General features: G+C 39.7%; 2 protein-coding genes across 18 annotated transcripts in view; both read right to left on the bottom strand.

Moving 5' to 3' along the window:
• The window catches only part of SMG7 (SMG7 nonsense mediated mRNA decay factor), a 74,322-nt gene that overhangs the window by 52,511 nt on the left and 2,510 nt on the right, over positions 1-19,301 (bottom strand). The gene's annotated exons all lie outside the window — the stretch shown is intronic.
• On the bottom strand, positions 9,174-10,427 carry LOC131763000 (large ribosomal subunit protein uL3-like). Its single transcript, XM_059074871.2, is given in 2 exon segments — positions 9,174-9,425; positions 9,427-10,427. Coding segments are annotated over 2 exon segments (1,209 nt in total). The 5' UTR covers positions 10,413-10,427; the 3' UTR covers positions 9,174-9,202.

Below are 19,301 nucleotides of genomic sequence, written 5' to 3'. Positions count from 1 at the left end.
TGCCCCGGTCTGGGAAGATCCCACATGCCGCGGAGCGGCTAGGCCCGTAAGCCATGGCCGCTGAGCCTGCGCGTCCGGAGCCTGTGCTCCGCGATGGGAGAGGCCACAACAGTGAGAGGCCCACGTACCGCAAAAAAAAAAAAATTAAATAAAACAAAATAAAAATTAAAAAATAAAGGATGAAAACAAAGTTTCATGAATGCCATAGGGGTCTGTTTAAATATTATAAATGTTTAAAAGGTAAAAAGGTCCCTGAATGAAAGAATAAAATTTAAAGTGAATATATAAAGAAAAGTAATAATCATTGGGGACCTAGGTAAACAACAAGTGGATTACATAAACCATTATCGATTTAATTTTCATAGCAACCTGAGGTAACTACTATTTTTCCAGTTTTATAAATAAAGAAACAAAGGCTCAGAGATTTTAGGAAACTTGCCCAAAATCACAGAGATAGTAAGTGCTAGGACTGGGGTTCAAATCCAGGTGTATCAGAATTCCAGAACATAAACTTCATTTATTCATTATTCCATGATGCAATACAGACCTCAATTTTCAACAATTCACATGTTCAAAACTAAACTGTGGAACTTCCCTGGTGGTGCAGTGGTTAAGAAACCACCTGCCAATGTAGGGACACGGGTTTGATCCCTCGTCTGGGAAGATCCCACATGCCGTGCAGCAACTAAGCCTATGCACCACAACTATTGAGCCTACACTCTGGAGCCCACGAGCCACAGATACTGAGCCTGTGCATCGCAACCACTGAAGCCCATGCGCCTAGAGCCCATACTCTGCAACAAGAGAAGCCAACGCAATGAGAAGCCTGCGCACTGTAACAAAGGGTAGCCCCCCCGCCGCAAGGCAACAAAGGGTAACGCAATGAGAGAAAGCCCATGCGCAACAACGAAGACCCAATGCAGCCAAAACAAAAACAAAAACAAAACAAAACACTACTAAATTGTGACTATTTCATTGCTTATGATTTTATTCAGAGTTCGCCTTTTTAAAAGCGTAAGACCCACCCATATTCCCCTTTTCCTTAAACCTGAAAAACTCTTCTCCAGGAAATCTTATTGGTTTTAGCCTCTGGTATACATTCTCTCTAGTTCTTCTTCCCACTCTCTTCCTCCTCATCACAATGCAAAACAAAAATCCTAATTTCTAGAAATTTTTGATTAATAAGACAATTGACAACACAGGTTTACTATATTTTCTTACATAAATTATAAAGGAAAAATAAACATACACAGACTTCAATGGCAACAGCAGAACATTCCTTGGAGTGACCCTAAGTCACCACTACAAATAATTTGCACTGCAATTTAGGGAAAAGCTATTCATAGAAAGAGTTCCTGAATACATGGTAAAAAAGGGGAGGTGATATCTTTGTAGACAAATTTTCATACTATACAACTTTCTTAGATACCATCTAAAATAAAGATGAAACAAATTTTATTATACTATCCCACACTGCTCCCCAAAGCAAAGATATAGCCTAGCCTCACTGTGATTCCAACATCACTCAAAACCCACTTTTTAAGTTCTTCTTTGCTAAACAAGAAGAAAAAAAAAAAAAAAAAACCAAAAACCTCTTTAGTTGCAAAATGTACAGTAAATAACATACAATTCTATAGCATATTAACAAAATCAAATTACCAGCTCACTTAGGCAACAGATCCAAAGAAGAGTTTATACCATATCTGGCTCATATCAATTACACAAAAAAAATCTGAAAAGATAATGATTGAATATTTTCCAAATCTGATGAAAGTTATAAACCCAGATATCTAAGAAGCTCAATAAACTTCGAGCATTTGAGCACAAAAGAAAACCATACAAAGGCACTGTAATCAAATGGCTGAAAAGCAATGATAAAGAGAAAATCTTAAGAGAAGGCAGAGAAAAAAATAAAGATAAGAATAATGGCAAAATTCTTATCAGAAAAAAATGCAAGCCAGGAGATAATGTAATAATATCTTTAAACTAGTGAAAGAAAAAAAAAGAACAAACCCCCAATCCTATCAATCTATAATTTTATATCCAGCAAAAATATCCTTTAAAACTGAAGGTGAAAGACATTTTCAGAAACACAAAAGCTGAGAAAATTTGATGCTAATAGATCAGTAGCATAAGAAATATTAAAAACAAGCTCTTGGGCTTCCCTGGTGGCGCAGTGGTTGAGAATCTGCCTGCCGATGCAGGGGACACGGGTTCGTGCCCCGGTCCGGGAAGATCCCACATGCCGCAGAGCGGCTGGGCCCGTGAGCCATGGCCGCTGAGCCTGTGCGTCCGGAGCCTGCGCTCCGCAATGGGAGAGGCCACAACAGTGAGAGGCCCGCGTACCACAAAAAATAAAAAAATTTAAAAAAATAAAAAATAAAAACAAGCTCTTGAGGCTGTTAGAAAATGGTACCAGATGGAAACCTGGAACTACACAAAGAGATGAGGAGTGTCAGAAATAATAAATATGTAAGTAAATGTAACTTATTTCTTCTGTTTTTTTAAAAAATTATTTATTTATTTTTTAAAAAATTTTTTGGCTGTGTTGGGTCTTTGTTGCTGCACACAGGCTTTCTCTGGTTGCGGCAGCGGGGGCTACTCTTCATTGCAGTGTGCAAGCTTCTCTTTGTGGTGACTTCTCTTGTTCCAGAGCACGGGCTCTAGGCGTGTGGGCTTCAGTAGTCGTGGCACACAGGCTCAGTAGTTGGGGCTCGCGGGCTCTAGAGCGCAGGCTCAGTAGTTGCGGCACACCGGCTTAGTTGCTCCATGGCATGTGGGATCTTCCTGGTCCAGGACTCAAAACTGTGTCCCCTGCATTGGCAGACGGATTCTTAACCACCGCGCCACCAGGGAAGTCCTACTGCTTCTTTTTTTAACCAGGTATAAGGCACCATGCTAAGAACTTTTACTCTGTTATCTAATTTGTTCCTTCTCAAACCCTAGGAAACATATTATTTCCATTCTAACACTGAGGAAACTGGAATCAAATGGTTAGATAACTTACCCAAGATCATACACCCAGTTTTCAAACTCAGGGCTGCCAGAAAGTAAAGGCCTTACTCTTAAATCACTATACCTTTAAGTGCTGGGTTTGGCTAATGCTCATATTTGCAGTATCAGGCTAAACTTTCTGATAATATAGCTCCATGTTTAAAAGCAAAGTAACACACTGACAAGGTAAATCCCATGAGAGATAACAGCTTCCGATATAAGAATTATCCTGAACATAACAAGAAAAAGACAAATAGAAAAAGTACCAAATTCTGATAGAGTTAGAAAACAAAACAAAACAAACCAAGGAAACACATGAAGACATAAACAAGGCCAGAGCAAAGAGTCATAACAGACATTAGTAAACTGAAATACATTCATACATGCTTTGAATGAATATTCATTAAATATATGCAAAGATTCCACTATGTATCAGGCACTGCGGAGGCCTTAGGGATACAAGTGTTAGCAAAACAGTCCCTGTCCTCAATGAAAAAGAGTCTTTGGAGTTAAAAACAGAAGGCTTTGGTGACCTGACCAAATACAGTTTCAGTGGAAAGGTAGGGGTAGAAACCAGAGAACAATGGGTTGAGGGAGTCAGTATAGACCATGTTTATCAGGTGATAAATGGGGAAGATAAATATAGAACAAATGTTAGGGAAGGACAGGTTAAGGGAAGCTTGCTCAAATGTTTATGACAAAGCTCCAATTAAGGACGGAAAAGAAAAAAAAAAAAAAAAAAGGAGGGAAAAGGTTGAATATAAAAAAAGTCTATGGGCTTCCCTGGTAGTGCAGTGGTTAAGAAGCCACCTTCCAATGTAGGGGACACGGGTTCGAGAGCTGGTGCAGGAAGATCCCACATGCCGCGGAGCAACTAAGCCCGTGAGCCACAACTACTGAGCCTGCGCTCTAGAGCCTGTGAGCCACAACTACCGAAGCCTGCGCACCTAGAGCCCACGCTCCACAGCAAGACCGCAATAAGAAGCCCGCACACGCAATAAGAAGCCCACACACACAACAAAGAGTAGCCCCGGCTCGCCGCAACTAAAGAAAGCCTGCGCTCAGAAACGAAGACCCAACGCAGCCAAAAGTAAATAAATAAATTAAAAAAAAAAAAAGTCTATGAGATCCAGAGCAAAACCAAAGAAAACCACCTTAATAAGGAGGATGAGAACCTTTTCCTTTCTAAGAGCAACAGAGGCAAGGACTAGTAGAGAAGCAACAGGAAGCAGATCAGTCCCACCAAAAGGTTTTTATTTTTATGTTCAAATAAAGACCATTTGCTAAGAGAGTAAAACTTCAAGAAAACAGCAAAAGTTTAACTACTGTAAAGAAATGGGCAAAACTGGGGGGGAAAAGAACTAATAGATATTGAAGTGGATGCATTTAAACAATTGGCCAGCCTGTAAGATTTTTTTTCCAGTGAGGCTACCCATAATACCCAAAGAAGCATATTTGCAGAATCATTCAGAGCAGATTTTCCTAGACAAGTGAGCTGGGAGGACAAGAGGACTGAGGATACTGGTAAGACAGGTTAAAGTAATATATCAAAAAATGGGCAGAAAAGCAAAAACAGGAGGAGGAATAAAAGAAAAAAGCAGGAAGTGACTAATAGCGAAAAATCTGGAATCTACACTGCAAGTCCTGAACAGAGAAGCAGCTGGATTAATGCGGATCGGGCTGTGGTCAAAATGGAATGGTTGAATGTAAGACTTTAGAGGTAGAAGAATTCTGAAGAATAACGAAGTCTAAGATACAATATGGACATACATAAAGGTTAATATATTAAAGAGAAAGATTAAGAGAGAAAAGAACAGAAAAAGGAGAGCTGCATTTTAAAGAGTGTTCTAAGAAAACATCAGTTCCATGAGCTGTGGCATAGCTTTGGAAACACCAACCTCTATCTCTCTCTTGGAGGTTCATAATACACATTAGCATATTATAAGCTATGAGAAGTCTTAAATAAAGAATCCAGTCTAACCCCGTATTTTGAAATTTATTTTGCCTTGGATATATTGAGAACCGTAACATATATGAATTTCCCGTGTTCAGTGGAATACACTCTGGGAAATGCTAGAGTATTGGATAGACTTGTCTGTGTGTAATACAAGTAAAGACATCAAGGAATATGCTTCAAAAAAAAGGTGAGATCATGAGACCTTCAGTACTGGTGAGGATGCATGGAAACAGGTACTTTTTAAACACTGCTAGGGCCAGAATAAACAGTACAAACTTTCTGGCAACATCTACCAGGCATTATTTCCCTATTGCTGCTGTAACAGATCACCACAAATTTAGTGGTTTAAAACAACACAAATTTTATTCTCTTACAGGTCTGAAAGTCAGAAGCCTGAGTGAGTCTTGGTAAAAATCAAGGTATCACCATGGCTGTGCTGCTTTCTGGAGGCTCTAGGGAAGAAACCTAGTTTTTGCGTTTTCCTTGTTCTTGAGCCTACCTGGATTCTTTGCCTTGTGACCCCCTTCCATTCCAACAGGATGTTATCCTCTCTGGTTCTTTTCTTTTCCTTTAAATTTATTTATTTATTTTTTGGCTGCTTTGGGTCTTCATTGCTGCATGCAGGCTTTCTCTAGTTGAGGCGAGCAGGGGCTACTCTTGGTTGCGGCGGGTGTGCTTCTCATTGCGGTGGCTTCTCTTGTTGTGGAGCACGGGCTCTAGGGGTGTGGGCTTCAGTAGTTGTGGCACACAGGCTTAGCTGCTCCACGGCATGTGGGATTTTCCCAGACCAAGATTCGAACCCGTGTCCCCTGTATTGGCAGGCAGATTCTTAACCACTGTGCCACCAGGGAAGTCATGTCTCTCTCTGGTTCTGATTCTTCTGCCTCCTTCTTCCACAGTTAAAGGACTCTTGTGATTACACTGGGCCCACCAAAATATCCATGATAATCTCTTTAAAGTCAGCTGATTAGCAACCTTAATTTCTTTCCCCGTGCCATGTAACATAATATATTCATAAGTTCTGGGGATCAGGATGTAGACGTCTTTTGGGAGGCGCGTTATTCTGCCTACCACGCTTAACAAAATATTTTGAAATGTGCGTATCTTGTCATTCAAATAAGCATGCACAAGAATATGTGTGTACCAGGATGTTCATTACAGCATTTTTTAATAATAATAAAGTATTGGAAACAATACACATTTTCATTGTTAGGAATTCAGTTTAGAAAATTACAGTACTCCTGTAATTTTCAGCATGCTGACGTTTCCAATGATGCTTTAGATATATAATTATGAACATGTCTTTGATAAAATGTCAAGTGACAAAAGAAAGATTACAAACTATATAAATTAGAACAATCCCAGTTGTTAAAACTACTTACATACATATGTTTATACAAGTATGTGAACGCTAATATACATATAAAGAAATAACTGTAAGGCTACACAACCCTGGATGGTAGGGTGACCATAAGTTCCTGTGTGCCTGGAACAGTCCAAATTTACGCCTGATGTCCCAGCAATAATTAGTACTCTCTTTCACTGTTATATGATCACTCTTAAAATTTTCTGGGTTTTGTTTTGTTTAAAACAAGTATGTATTACTTTACTGGATGTAGAAGTGGCAAGAACCAGATCTATATTACACGTGAAATTTTTAAAAACTAAAGTAATTTTTAAGAAATATGTTTTCTAATATATGAATCTGCAAACACTAATTGCGAATCATCTAAATTATATATTATACCACTTGACATCATCAATGGCAAACAGATACCAAAAGGGAAAATTTTTCACTTTTAAGAGCACTGCCCAAGTGTGTACAGTGGACAAGGAGGGAGCAGATTAAGCCAATGCCAACTCTGCCACTAACGAGGTACTCATTTTCCTTCTCTACAAAATGCCAATCCAGTTATGTAAGGTTATTGGATAGAAGAACTTAAGAAGACAATTATATAAAAGCATTCTGAAAAGTATAAAGCACTAGTAAAATGTAAGATGATACTCTTGAGGAATAAAACAGCCTACTTCACAGTTAAGACCTATCAACTCCTTATACCCATTTAAGGCACAATTGCTGCCAACCAACTCAAAGACTACATTAACAAGTTTTAAGGTATATATTCATATTCAGAAATGCAGAAAATGAAAACAATGCATAAATTAGGCTCTTTACCCACCTAGAACTATGGTGGGTTTTACATATACATCTTCCCATGTAATTCTCCCAATACTTCTATCATTGTCATTTTATAGACAGGAAAATACAGAGCAAAGAGCTAAAACTCTATAGAGAGGTTTAAGGTCACACAGCAGAGCTGGGATCTGAACTCAGGACAACCTAAATACAAATTAGGCCAATCTTAATTCAAAGGCTTAGCTCATTCAACTCACTACACTATATGTTGCTTTCATAGAAAGCCAAAAAAAAAACCTGTATGGGTTTACAGATAACCTAATTAACATATTTTTAATTAGCAAGTGACTAACATGTTAACATTTTCAGAATCTATGACCAATACGCCTTAACCTTTGAGTTGTGCTTCTTAATAGTCTGACCTTTTTTCATGGAAAAGCAAAGCGAAACTAATGATTATTTTAGACAAATAATATTATTATTTCAGTTATCTAAACTAAGCAGAATTTTCCCCTTTTTTGGGGGGGTCACACTGTATGGCTTGTGGGATCTTAGTTCCCTGAGCAGGGATTGAACCCGGGCCCTCGGCAGAAAGAGCACAGAGTCATAACCACTGGACTGCCAAGGAATTCCCTAAAGTAAGAAGAATTTGAGAAATATGTATTTTAGATATTAAAACACAAAATTTAAAAAAAAAAACACAAAATTTTTACTTTAAAATATCTACACAAACTGTGTATGTGTGCAGAAGTACAATTTTGCAGATGCCCTAAGATACTTTTTATATCCAAATTCATCCTGTGGTGGTTCTCTTAGCACTGTGCTTTTTATCTTTTCCCACCAGCAATAAAAAAATTTTCAAGTAAGTGTACCTCTAACTCATCTTTTCTTTGAATATCAGCTTCCAATTCCATTTTACTCTGATTATCTTATATCTCATCAACTCACAGTATCTCAAAGAAAATTTGGTTAGTTGTTGCCTGGTGAAGAACTAAATAATTCATGACCTTTCTAAGAGGCAGTATTAGTAAAACACATTCTAATATACTATATTCCAACTAACAGCACTGAAATAGTAGGGCTTTGGGAAGAGGAGGGATAGAAAAAGGACTCAACTTATATGGTCCAGTGAACGCATGGAGTTTTTGGAAATAGACTGAGGATATTAATGCATCAATACAGCAATTCTTTAAATATAACAGATTTCAGAATCATGCTTCTCACTTAAGACAGACACTACAGAAGGGAAAATGCCAACAAGAACTGTGGGAACAAAATGTTAATGATCAAAAAGGGTCTACAACTTTTTTTTTATGACAGATTTGAAAAAGTTAAATCCAAAGAGACTTCACTTAATGTTCTGATCTCATCCTCCAATGCTACAGAACTCCTTTCCTCACCTCCGCCTTCCATGTTTGATCTCAACAGGTAAGAGATTCTAATAAAATAAGTCTATAAACCCAAAGTTATTTTCAGAATATTCATGTATTCATTAAAACTCCCCCATAATAATTTAATAATGTTCCAAATAACTAATTTTTGCCTAAGATGAGGCTACTGTTAAAAACATGGAAAGGAAATTTAAATATTTATGTATCTTAAAGGAAGTACTGGAGGCATTACATAAATTTCTCATCTCTTCATATTCTAGTAGAAATATACACAACAAACATCAGCCATTTAAGTTTAAATTATTCCCGTAAGACTAATGAAAGGTTTATTGAAAGAGAACCTTTGACTCCCAAAGGAAATGCAGAATGAGATTTAGAGTTCCTCCAACACACGGTCCCCAAGCATTTACTCATTCTGCCTGCTACATTCTTCCCTTCTTTCTTTCTTTTTTTTTTTTTGTGGTACGCGAGCCTCTCACTGTCATAGCCTCTCCCACTGCGGAGCACAAGCTCTGGACGCGCAGGCTCAGCGGCCATGGCTCACGGGCCCAGCCGCTCCGCGGCATGTGGGATCCTCCCAGACCGGGGCACGAACCCCGTGTCCCCTGCATCGGCAGGCGGACTCCCAACCACTGCGCCAACAGAGAAGCTCCCTTCTTTCTTTTTTTTCCACTGGAAAATAACTTAGTTGAGATTCTACCAGATGTATAATCTGTTCTGACATTAGGCCCCTTCTTCCTTTGCAATTCGGTCCTTCTTAAGTGGTCCCATGAACGCTTTCTTCTCCTCCACAGTCTGGAAGCAGCCATGGCCAAATTTGGAGGTGGTGTCAATAAACTTGAGGTCAGTCTTCTCCAGGGCCCGCCGTTTGGTCTGCACCAGCAAGGACTTGTGAAGGGTGAGCACTCGCTTCTTGGTTCCCACCACACAGCCTTTGAGCATGACACTCATTGGTCACTTCACCGTAGTGGACAAAGCCACCCAAAGGGTTGACGCTCTTGTTAGACAGATCGTAATCAGTACAGGCATTGTTCTTGATCAGTTTGCCATCCTTGATGAGGTAGCCCTGGCCAATCTTGTAGATCTTCTTGTTGATCTTGGTGCAGTGATGGTAGCCTTTCTGCCCGGCCCGAGCCACAGAGAAGGCCACCTGTGCAGGATGCCATGCCCCAATACAGGCAACTTTGCGCAGCCCTCGGTGGGTCTTACGGGGCAGCTTCTTGGTGTGACAACGGCTGGTGACCCCTTTGTAGCCTTTGCCCTTGGTCACCCCAATGACATCAATCATCTCATCCTGCCCAAACACTTGGTTCACAGGGACCTGATGCTCTAGCCTCTCTCGGGCCCAGTCCAGTTTTTCGGCCTCAGTGCCTCCGTTCACCTGGATCTCCATGAAGTGGGCCTTCTTCTGGCGTAGAGGAAGCAGGAGCATCTGGGTGTGGGCAATGACACGGATGACCTGGCAGTACTTCTTCATGCTGCTGAAGTTCCTCTCCAGCTGCTTCTTGCCATCTACATCCTGCCACTTTTTGCAGTATTTGGTGAAGGCCTTCTTCTTAGATCTATGTCAGTTCTTATAGACGCACCTTTTGCATTCATCACTGATATGCTCAGCAAAGATGGTCTTAAAGGTCTGGAGGCCTCGAGGTGTTTCCACGTAGCCCACAATGCTCACAATGACCATGGGCAGCGTCTCCACGATGGTCACAGCCTCCACACCTTCCTTCTTGTTCACCTTGGACCCTGGCCTATCGAGCTCCCTCACAATGTGGGTCATGCCAGCCTTGTAGCTGAGGAAGGCTGTGAGGTGCACGGGCTTGGAAGAGTCATCCTTGGGGAAGCTCTTCACCTTCCCACGGTGCCGGCTGCTGCGCTTCCGAGGCAGAAAGTCCAGGGACCCATGTCTGGGAGCGGAGAACTTCCTGTGAGACATCCTGCCGGCGGATGCTGCCGGTAGAGCTTCTCTTCTTTCTTTACCTGACTAATCCTACTCATCCTGTAAGACTGAGCTCATGAGTTCAACTCCAGAAACTCTCTCTGAACTCCCAGGCAGTAAAAGTTCCACTTCCCTCAATATACTCATGGCATCCCTTGAAAACATTTACCTTGCTATTTACCACATTACAGCTGCCCCTTGGTATCAGCAGGGGATTGATCCCCAAATGCTCAAGTCCCTTATATAAAACGGTATATGGTACTTGCGTATAGCCTTTGTACATCCTCCCCATCCTCCTGTACACTTTAAAGCATCTTTAGATTACTTGTAATACCTAATCCAATGTAAATGCTATGTAAATAGCTGTAAATACAATGTAAATGCTACATACACAGTTGCCTGCACTTGGCAAATTCAAGTTTTGCTTTTTGAACTTTCTGAAAATTTTTTTCCCCAATATTTTCCATCTGCAGTTGGTTGTATCCACCAGTGTGGAACCCGCAGCTACAGAGGCCAACTGTGTATTGAAATATCTGTGCAACATCCATCTCCCTCAGGAGACCACTAGCCTAAGAAACAAACATCAGTTCATTTGCCTTTATATTCTTAGAGCCTAGCACTGGCATTCGTAACTATTCCATAAATGTTTTGCAAAAATGAAACAAAAGCATGAAAACTCTATTCAACACCCATTATGTACATTATGCATTTAAAAACTGCTGAGACATGATCTCTATCATACTCAGTCTAGCTGCAGAGATAATTCACTTATATAAAAAAAAGAGGTCACTACCAATTTAAGAAATTATAAATACCAAATGACTGAGAGACAGGAAATGCTACAGAAAGTCAATGACTGCAGAAATCACCCAGGTGGACATGAAATTTTCACAGAAGGTGAAACTTAAGGGAGTGGAGGATATAGTACCTCCTGCAGGGGAAATGGCCTTGGAAGACGGATTAAAGCAGGAGTGGATAAGCCATGTTTAGAAGACCATGAGTACATTACTCTAGCTAGGGCAGTTGACTCTTTTCAAAAGGTAAGGAGATATCATGTGACAGAGATAGATGAGGGTCATTTTATGGAAGGCCAAGAATGCCAAACTAAGGAGTTGAAGTGACAGAAAGCCACATGCAAATGCTTTTCAGGAATAATAATGTAAATAGAAACAATGCAAAATTAATTGGCAGGGGTGGGGCGGGGGGACAGGTGGTGGAGTCTGAAGGAAAACCAGAATTTAGTAAACATGTGAACTGTCTTTTTTTTTTTAAAGGCTGACCACAATTTTATGAGATCAATGTTCAATTTAAAGATAAAGAAATCAAGACCCAGAGACGCTGTCAGTTCAAAAACAGAGAAAGCAGTGGGCAGTGTTTAAAAACCCAAAGTCAATGCTTTCTTCTTGCTACTTGCAAGAACTGCAGGCAAGGTACAAGGTGAATACTATTTCAACAGTATGCATATAAATTGACAGTGGTGGAAATGAAAAAGAACAGACAACAGGAAGGCAGCATTTCCAAAGTGGTATATGTGTGGAAGAGGGTGAGGAAAAAACTGGGAGAACTCAAAGAAGACTGCAAGGTTTTAAACCTGAATGGGAGGATGGGGAGTGGCAGCACCACTGAGGAAAATGAGAAAACACGAGGGACGGGGAGAAGAGGAGGGTAAGGATTAATTAAGAGTTTACCTTTAAGAGTGCTGACTTTGCTGTGACAGAAAGACTTCTAAAATTAGGAATGTCCAGGAGGCAGAGGTGCAAAATTATCAATTAGTCAGTGCCAGTCGCTAAATTTCAGGCATTATATTGACACATAGCTAAAACTTACATGCTTACTATATGCCAGAACTATCCCAAGCACTTGACATGTTAACTCACTTGACCTTTATAACTCTAAGGGGATAGATGCTACTACTACCCTCACTTTTCAGATGTGGAAACGGAGGTACAGAAAACTTAAGCAGCTTGCTCAAGGTAATACAGCTAGTAAGTGTTAGAGCTGTGCTTTGGATCCAGGCAGTTCTGCCCCAGAGACCATGCCCTAAACCAGTGGTCCCCAACCTTTTTAGCACCAGGGACCAGTTTTATGGAAGACAATTTTTCCACGGATTGGGGGTGGGGGATGGTTTCAGGATGATTCAAGTGCATTACATTTGTTGTGCACTTTATTTCTATTATGATTACATTGTAATATATAATGAAATAATTACACAACTCACCATAATGCTGACAGGAGGCAGAGCTCAGGTGGTAATGCAAGTGATGAGGAGTGGCTATAAATACAGGTGAAGCTTTGCTAGCTCGCTGGCCAGCCGCTCACCTCCTGATGTGCAGCCTGGGTCCTAACAGGCCATGGACCGATGGTGGTCCGTGGTCTGGGGGTTGGGGACCTCTGCTCTAAACCACTATACTCACTATACTCAATTGCACTTTGTTATGTACGAGCTTATGCTTATGCCTATTTCACTAAATAGTTTATAAACTCTCTGAATGGCAGGCATGATATCTTTCACCAATTTGTCTCTGCAGGACTTAGCACAACGATTTATACTAAGTAGGTGCCTGACAGATTTTAAACAATGATGATGGGGTGACAGCAAAGTACTGTGATTTCTGGGGAAAAAAAATGTTAAAAGAAAATAGAGGAATATGGCCATGCTTTTCTTTTTGCCATAAGTGGGGTGAGGTGGACCAGGAAAGTAAGATAAAATAAGAATCAGAATCTCAGTGCTAAAAACAACAGAGCTCACAAAGTTCCTGTATGGCCACTGTGCGTACATCATAGCAAGGTTCATAGCAGCTATGAACTATGTGGTAATTATGTACTTACTTATAGGCCTGGTAAAACTACTTGAGAGTATATTCTCATTTCATCTCCAGGGACCTGGGATATATCTTGGTGCAAATTGAATATTTACTGATGGGATGGATGGATGGATATGAGAGGACCACAGAAAGACTGAGAGAAAGGAAAGCAAAAGTCTGTGTGTGAGAGAGAGGAAAACAATCAATGGATGAATTTGGCCATTAGGTCTTTGGCATCTTTGGAAACGTTAATTCCAATAAAGTGCTAAGGGAAAACAGCTGGATTACAAGGGACTAAGGAAAAGAAGATGGTAAATAAAAGGAAAAACACGGTACAGGGCAAACTTGAAATTGCTAGCCATAGAAGAAAGGTAAGGAAGGACAGAGCTTAAAAGGAAAACGGGAACAGGAAAGAATTTTTAAGAGAAGGCTGATATTGGTCCACAAAAGAGAAGACTAGTAAAGGGAATAATTAAAAAGACTAAAAGAAGAGAGACAGCACATATGAAATAAGGTTCTGGAGGAATAATATATAAGCAAGAGCAGAAGTAAAGAAAGGCATTATGCAGGACTCTACTAGCCAAACTGCTTTTCCCTTTTCGAGACCTATACCAGCCATCAAGTCTTCAGGAACTACCACTTCACATATCTCTAGTTCTCTGTCCATAACCAATCTTATGTAAGAAAAACTTAGAAAGGCCTGGCCAGAATTCTAATGTCATATATTAAATGGGAGTGAATAAATTTTTTTTAATGTATTGGAATAAAGGAGCCATGAGATGCCTGAAATGTCAATTTACCCAATAATCCACTTTTTAAAAGTCCCATCCATATTTCAAAACCCAGAGAAAATCTCACCTCCTCCAAGATACCTTCCTCACCCCAACTCTGTTGGAATAAAGTTCTTTTTCCCTAAACTTACACAGTACCTGTTTCTCTATCATAGCACTTAGCAGTTCATCCACTATTACAGTTACTTAAATGTCATTCTCTAGTATCTTTGAGTTTCCCACAGGCAAAGCCCATATAATTGTACTCTGCACATAGTAAGTGTTCAATAACTGCCAGTAAAATAAAACACAACTTGTAAAAAAATACATTTAAAACTTGTACAAGTTTCTATGGGTGAAGTCTAAACACAGTAACTAGCCTATTACTACCTAAGAGAAAACTGCTAAGAGAAGCCTTAGAAATAATCTGTGGCTTGAAGGAGAAGAAAAAATCATGAATCTAAGTGAATGTGCACCCACAGGGAACTTCTGGCAACGTGTGGAAACATTTTTGGTTGTCACAAGTTGGGGAGAATGATACTGGCATCTAGTGGGTAGAGGCCAGGGATGCTGTGAAACGCCCTGCGATGCACAGGATTGCAGCCTGCAACGAGGAATTATCTAGCACAAACCCCGAACAACACTGTTACCTAGTCCACCTGAGATTCCTAAAGTTTTCTTAACGTCGTCACCTACTCTTTCCACTGACTTAAAAACTGGGTCTCCGGGAAGGTGAAAACAACCCGCCCAAGCAGCTCCACTTACATGTTAACAAGAAAGGAGTTGGTTACAAGTTCTCACTTACCATGTGACACGTTTGCCAAAATGCCATCCCTGTATTTTTCTCTAACTGTTGATTAGCCCTTCTTAGTTATGTATAACCTCCTAGATCACTGTTAAGTCTGTCCACAACAATTCGGCAACTCAATTAAAATACAGCTTGATTACAAAACTTAAATGGCCATATATGATGACCATCTGCCCAAATACCCACCTACAGATGAACAATCCACTGTCCAAAAGACATCTGCTTAATAGTCTCTTCTCTGAAAAAGATCAATCGGTTAAACAAACCCACCTAAACTTTCAGGTACTCACGCATGCCACCAATAACAAAAATCTGAAAGGCCAGCCACATCTCGAGATGTAGTTGGAGGCTGCAAATGGTATTTCTCCACCACAAAACAAACTATCCCTTTTCAAGTCTGAACTCCCCTCCACCCCAAAATTGCCTCATGACAAACCTGCTACACAAGTGGGTCCATATCTTATTATAACATATCTTACAAAACAAAACAAAAACTCAGCAAATGCTTCATCTACCATGAAGGTAAAACACAGCAGTTGTTAGAAAGCAACGAAACACAGACTAGGACAGGAAGTATACATTTTGAGTCCAACCAAAACCACAAGGGAGGCAGAAATTAACTGCTAAAATAATTTAGCCTGTTAATATCCAAGCAGGTAAAATGCTATAAACATTATTATAACAAAAAATAGACTTATAAAGCCTCAAGAGAGGGTCATTTTTTTTTTTTCAAACAATTTTCCCATGTTTGGTAAATCGGCCATGTTTGGCTGATTTTCTGGGACCAAAGCTATTTTAAATCCTGGGCATGGGAGTGGGAGGGGGGTGGATGGGTCAGGGGGAGACTTCTCAACCATGTGAATTAATATCAGTGTGTGCTATAGGACTTCTTGAAGTTTCTAGCAACAGTGAATATCCAGTCCAGCATTACCAGATTCTTCCAGAACCTGGAGCCCACCCTACTTAGTATATTTATTTCTCCCAAATGATCCCATGACCTTGTTCCCCTCCCCAGGCTAGAATAAGACTCTGCTTGTTAATTTATCCAGTCTCATCCCCTCCCTTTACCTCCCTCTGTCTCAAGATTTACAGTGACAAATTTTATCTTACAATATACTGGATATTTTAATTAGTATTTAAATGACAGCCATTTTTCTGCTGTCTCAGAAAAACAACCTTGTGGATGTTACATTACTTCTACTGCTGGTAACAAAGTTTCTGACAATGAAATGTGCAAATGGAATGCACCTCTCCACCCACAGAGGTATCATGCAAAAAATTTCTAACAAAACAGACAATTTGTAGACCTTTCCTGTCAAGTGGTCTAATGCCAGGGATCAACTTCAAGTGGATCCCACAGAAAAACCTTCAGCATAAAAAGAAATTAAAGATAAAATGGGGAGAACAGTGGAGGAAAGAGGGATGGGAGTATGAACAGCTGCCTCCCACAGTCACAGCCCATGTCATTCAGGGGCACCGGTGCCACCTTGTACCATCAGATTTGACCTGTTTGGTATTCCCTATGGCTATGATTATTCCACTATCTCATCTTCCAAAACAACTTCAAAGATACCTTTCCTGTATGGTACTTCAATACTTTCCCCACCCATTTTTCCAACTTTGACATGTTAATTTCCATATTTCTGTTCTTTCAAATGCTATTCTTTTAAAGCATGAAATTATACCTCACCTACTATCTTCTCTATGGCCTATTCTCACCCTTCTTCCACCCTTCTCAAATGAACTATATTCAATACACCCTATTCTTTTACTCAACAAAGATGTCAAAGTCTTTACAAATCTTTCCATTTTGTCATAAATCAAAAGAGAAAACACTGAATTTTTCTTCAATCCGAGTATTAAATTTCCAACGTTATTCAGTCTAGAAGCACTATTTTTAAGACCATTTCTTATTTTTATAAAATATAAGAAAGTATTCTCAACTTAATCATTTGGATAGGAGTCTTATTGGGTCTCCTATTTCAAAAAATGACACTCCCCTTCTAAAAAAAAAATTTCATCCTTTCTTGCCCAGAACATCACCCATCCAGATATGTTTTCTCTCCTTTCATCTATGCTCTACTTCTACAACTCAAGACGAATTCAGTCCCCTTGCTGTTGAATTCCCTTTCTTTGTTTTACTGATGCTTCTTACTGCACATCCTCATTTCTCACTCTTTTGAAACTGCCATCTTACCACCCCACCATTTCAACACCAGACACCCCAGCTCATTTACTCTAAGAAATTAATTCAGCTGAGACAAAACTAATTTTCATCTACATGAGGGAAGATCTGTAGCTGTGCAGCCTAAAAATTGCCCAGTCATGGTCGTACACCACTGACAAAGGTAGACAACAAAACTCTTCCTAAAGTGAAAGTCACAAAGAATAACTGCTATACCCCCAACCACACTCACTCAGCAATACCCAGCATTCTCCCTGGGTTGTCTATAAAAACCAATGGTTCCATATGCATCAAAGAAAAGAAAGTGAACATAATGCTTCCCTGAGCATAGTCTCTAATCTCTCACAGCAGACTTTATTTTTTAATTTTTAATACAATTTTTAAAGGTTACTTCCCATTTATAGTAATTACAAAATATTGGCTATATTCCCCACGTTGTACAATACATCCTTGAGCCTGTCTTACACCCAATAGTTTGTACCTCCCACTCTTCCACCCCTATACTGCACCCCACTCCATCCCCACTGGTAACCACTAGTTACTCACAGCACTTTACTTTAAATGGAATGATTACCTAAAGAAGAGAAAGAGGGAAATTCTGGTTTGTGCAAGCCTTACTTTATTACCTCTTTCCATCTCTGCCCCAGACTACTATTAGCCCTAAGACTTGCTTTATTTACTTAGGATAGATAAAGAAGATTGAGAAAAGACTGGCTCTCAGGAATTTTTAAGTGATTCCAGGTCCTATGCCTGTTCAGTTTTGCCTATTCAACTTTAGCTGGAAAATTTAGGCTAAACATTGTGTTCATTCTTATTCTTTTATCCCTCCTTCAATGAACTAAATTCATCTCAAGGTGTCTACTACTGATTCCGCAACCTAAGGATAAGTCTTTCTTACCATGCTAACTTTAAAAACATAAGATACATTAACACAGAAGCCTCTCAAAGCCAACTGATCTTCCCATTAAAAACACCACCACTATCCCTATCTGCTTTTCATCATACCTTTCCAGTCCCACTGCCACCACCTTATTTCTAACCCTTAACTGTCCACTACACAGATTCATCTTCCTAATACATAGTCATGAACATGTGATTTCCCTTCTAAACAAATCATCTCAATTCTCCACTGTCCACCCATTTTAACCATAAACTACAGACCATAATATTCAAGATACTCTCAAATATGGGCACCTAATCAAATAGGCTTTCCCTGACCACCCTTGTTTATAAAAAACAGCACATCCCTGTCTTGCTTTATTTTTCTTCCTAGTACTTGTCGCCACCTGGTAAACATATTTATCTGTTCATATGTTTATTTGTTGCATCCTTCTATTAGAAAATACTTTCCCATTTTCACTCTTTGGTTCACCACTGAATCCTCAGTGCCTAGAATACAGTAAGCTCTCAAGCCATACCTGTGGAAAGAATGGATGAATTCAGACATGTCACAAATAGTATAGCTGATCTGGAGTTAGAAGACCTACATTTGAGTTAGAGCTTCCACATACCAACTATATGATCCTCAACAATTTTAACTTCTTTGGGCTATACTTTCTTCATCTGTAAAAAGAAGGGGTCAAACTTAATAAGCTATGAAACTCTTAAGTTTTTTCGGCTGCATCACCTTACATTCTTGTTTAACTGCACTGAATACCTCCCCCAGCACCCAACCCTCCTTTCCATATATCTCTGCTCAGTTTCCTTACATTTGGATTCCTCCTTCTCAATCCACACTTCTCAGAATACTGTTTATCCTTAAGGTCCATTTTAAGTGCCATTTTCTCCTTGAAGCCTAACAAACTGTAAACTCTGCAAGAGGAGGGTGGAGTTCTCACTTTTCTACTCTTAGAAGTTATTACAATGCCTCCCATATAGGTAATCAACAAAATGACAGATGAATCATGTGTATGAATGAGAAAATAAACAAAGGAAACTTTTCCTGATTCACCTCAATTGCTCAGGTAATCTCCTGCCTTTGGACTCTTACAAAACGGGCATCTTTCATGATCCTTACCACATTTTACTTTCCTAATATATACTAATCTGCAAATTCCTTAAAATTAAGGACTGTCCTGATAGTTTCCATATCTCCCCTCTACAGAAGCTATCATACATCTTTGCCACAGTTGTATTTATTAAGCTTATCTGATATGTTAAACAACATATCAGAAAGGGATAATAAAGGAGAAAAAGGACTTCGATATACAGGTTATCATTCCAACTACCCACCGTATAGTTATTGAGCATACATGATGTGTGTTATGAAACTCTGGCATTCCACCATACTTGAAAGATCTCATCATTCCCTCCTCTACA

Source organism: Kogia breviceps, chromosome 1 (assembly GCF_026419965.1).
Source record: "Kogia breviceps isolate mKogBre1 chromosome 1, mKogBre1 haplotype 1, whole genome shotgun sequence".
NCBI classification, from domain to species: Eukaryota; Metazoa; Chordata; class Mammalia; order Artiodactyla; family Physeteridae; genus Kogia; species Kogia breviceps.
Note: the sequence above shows the minus strand (reverse complement) of the source record. Positions and strands in the feature narration are given on the sequence as shown.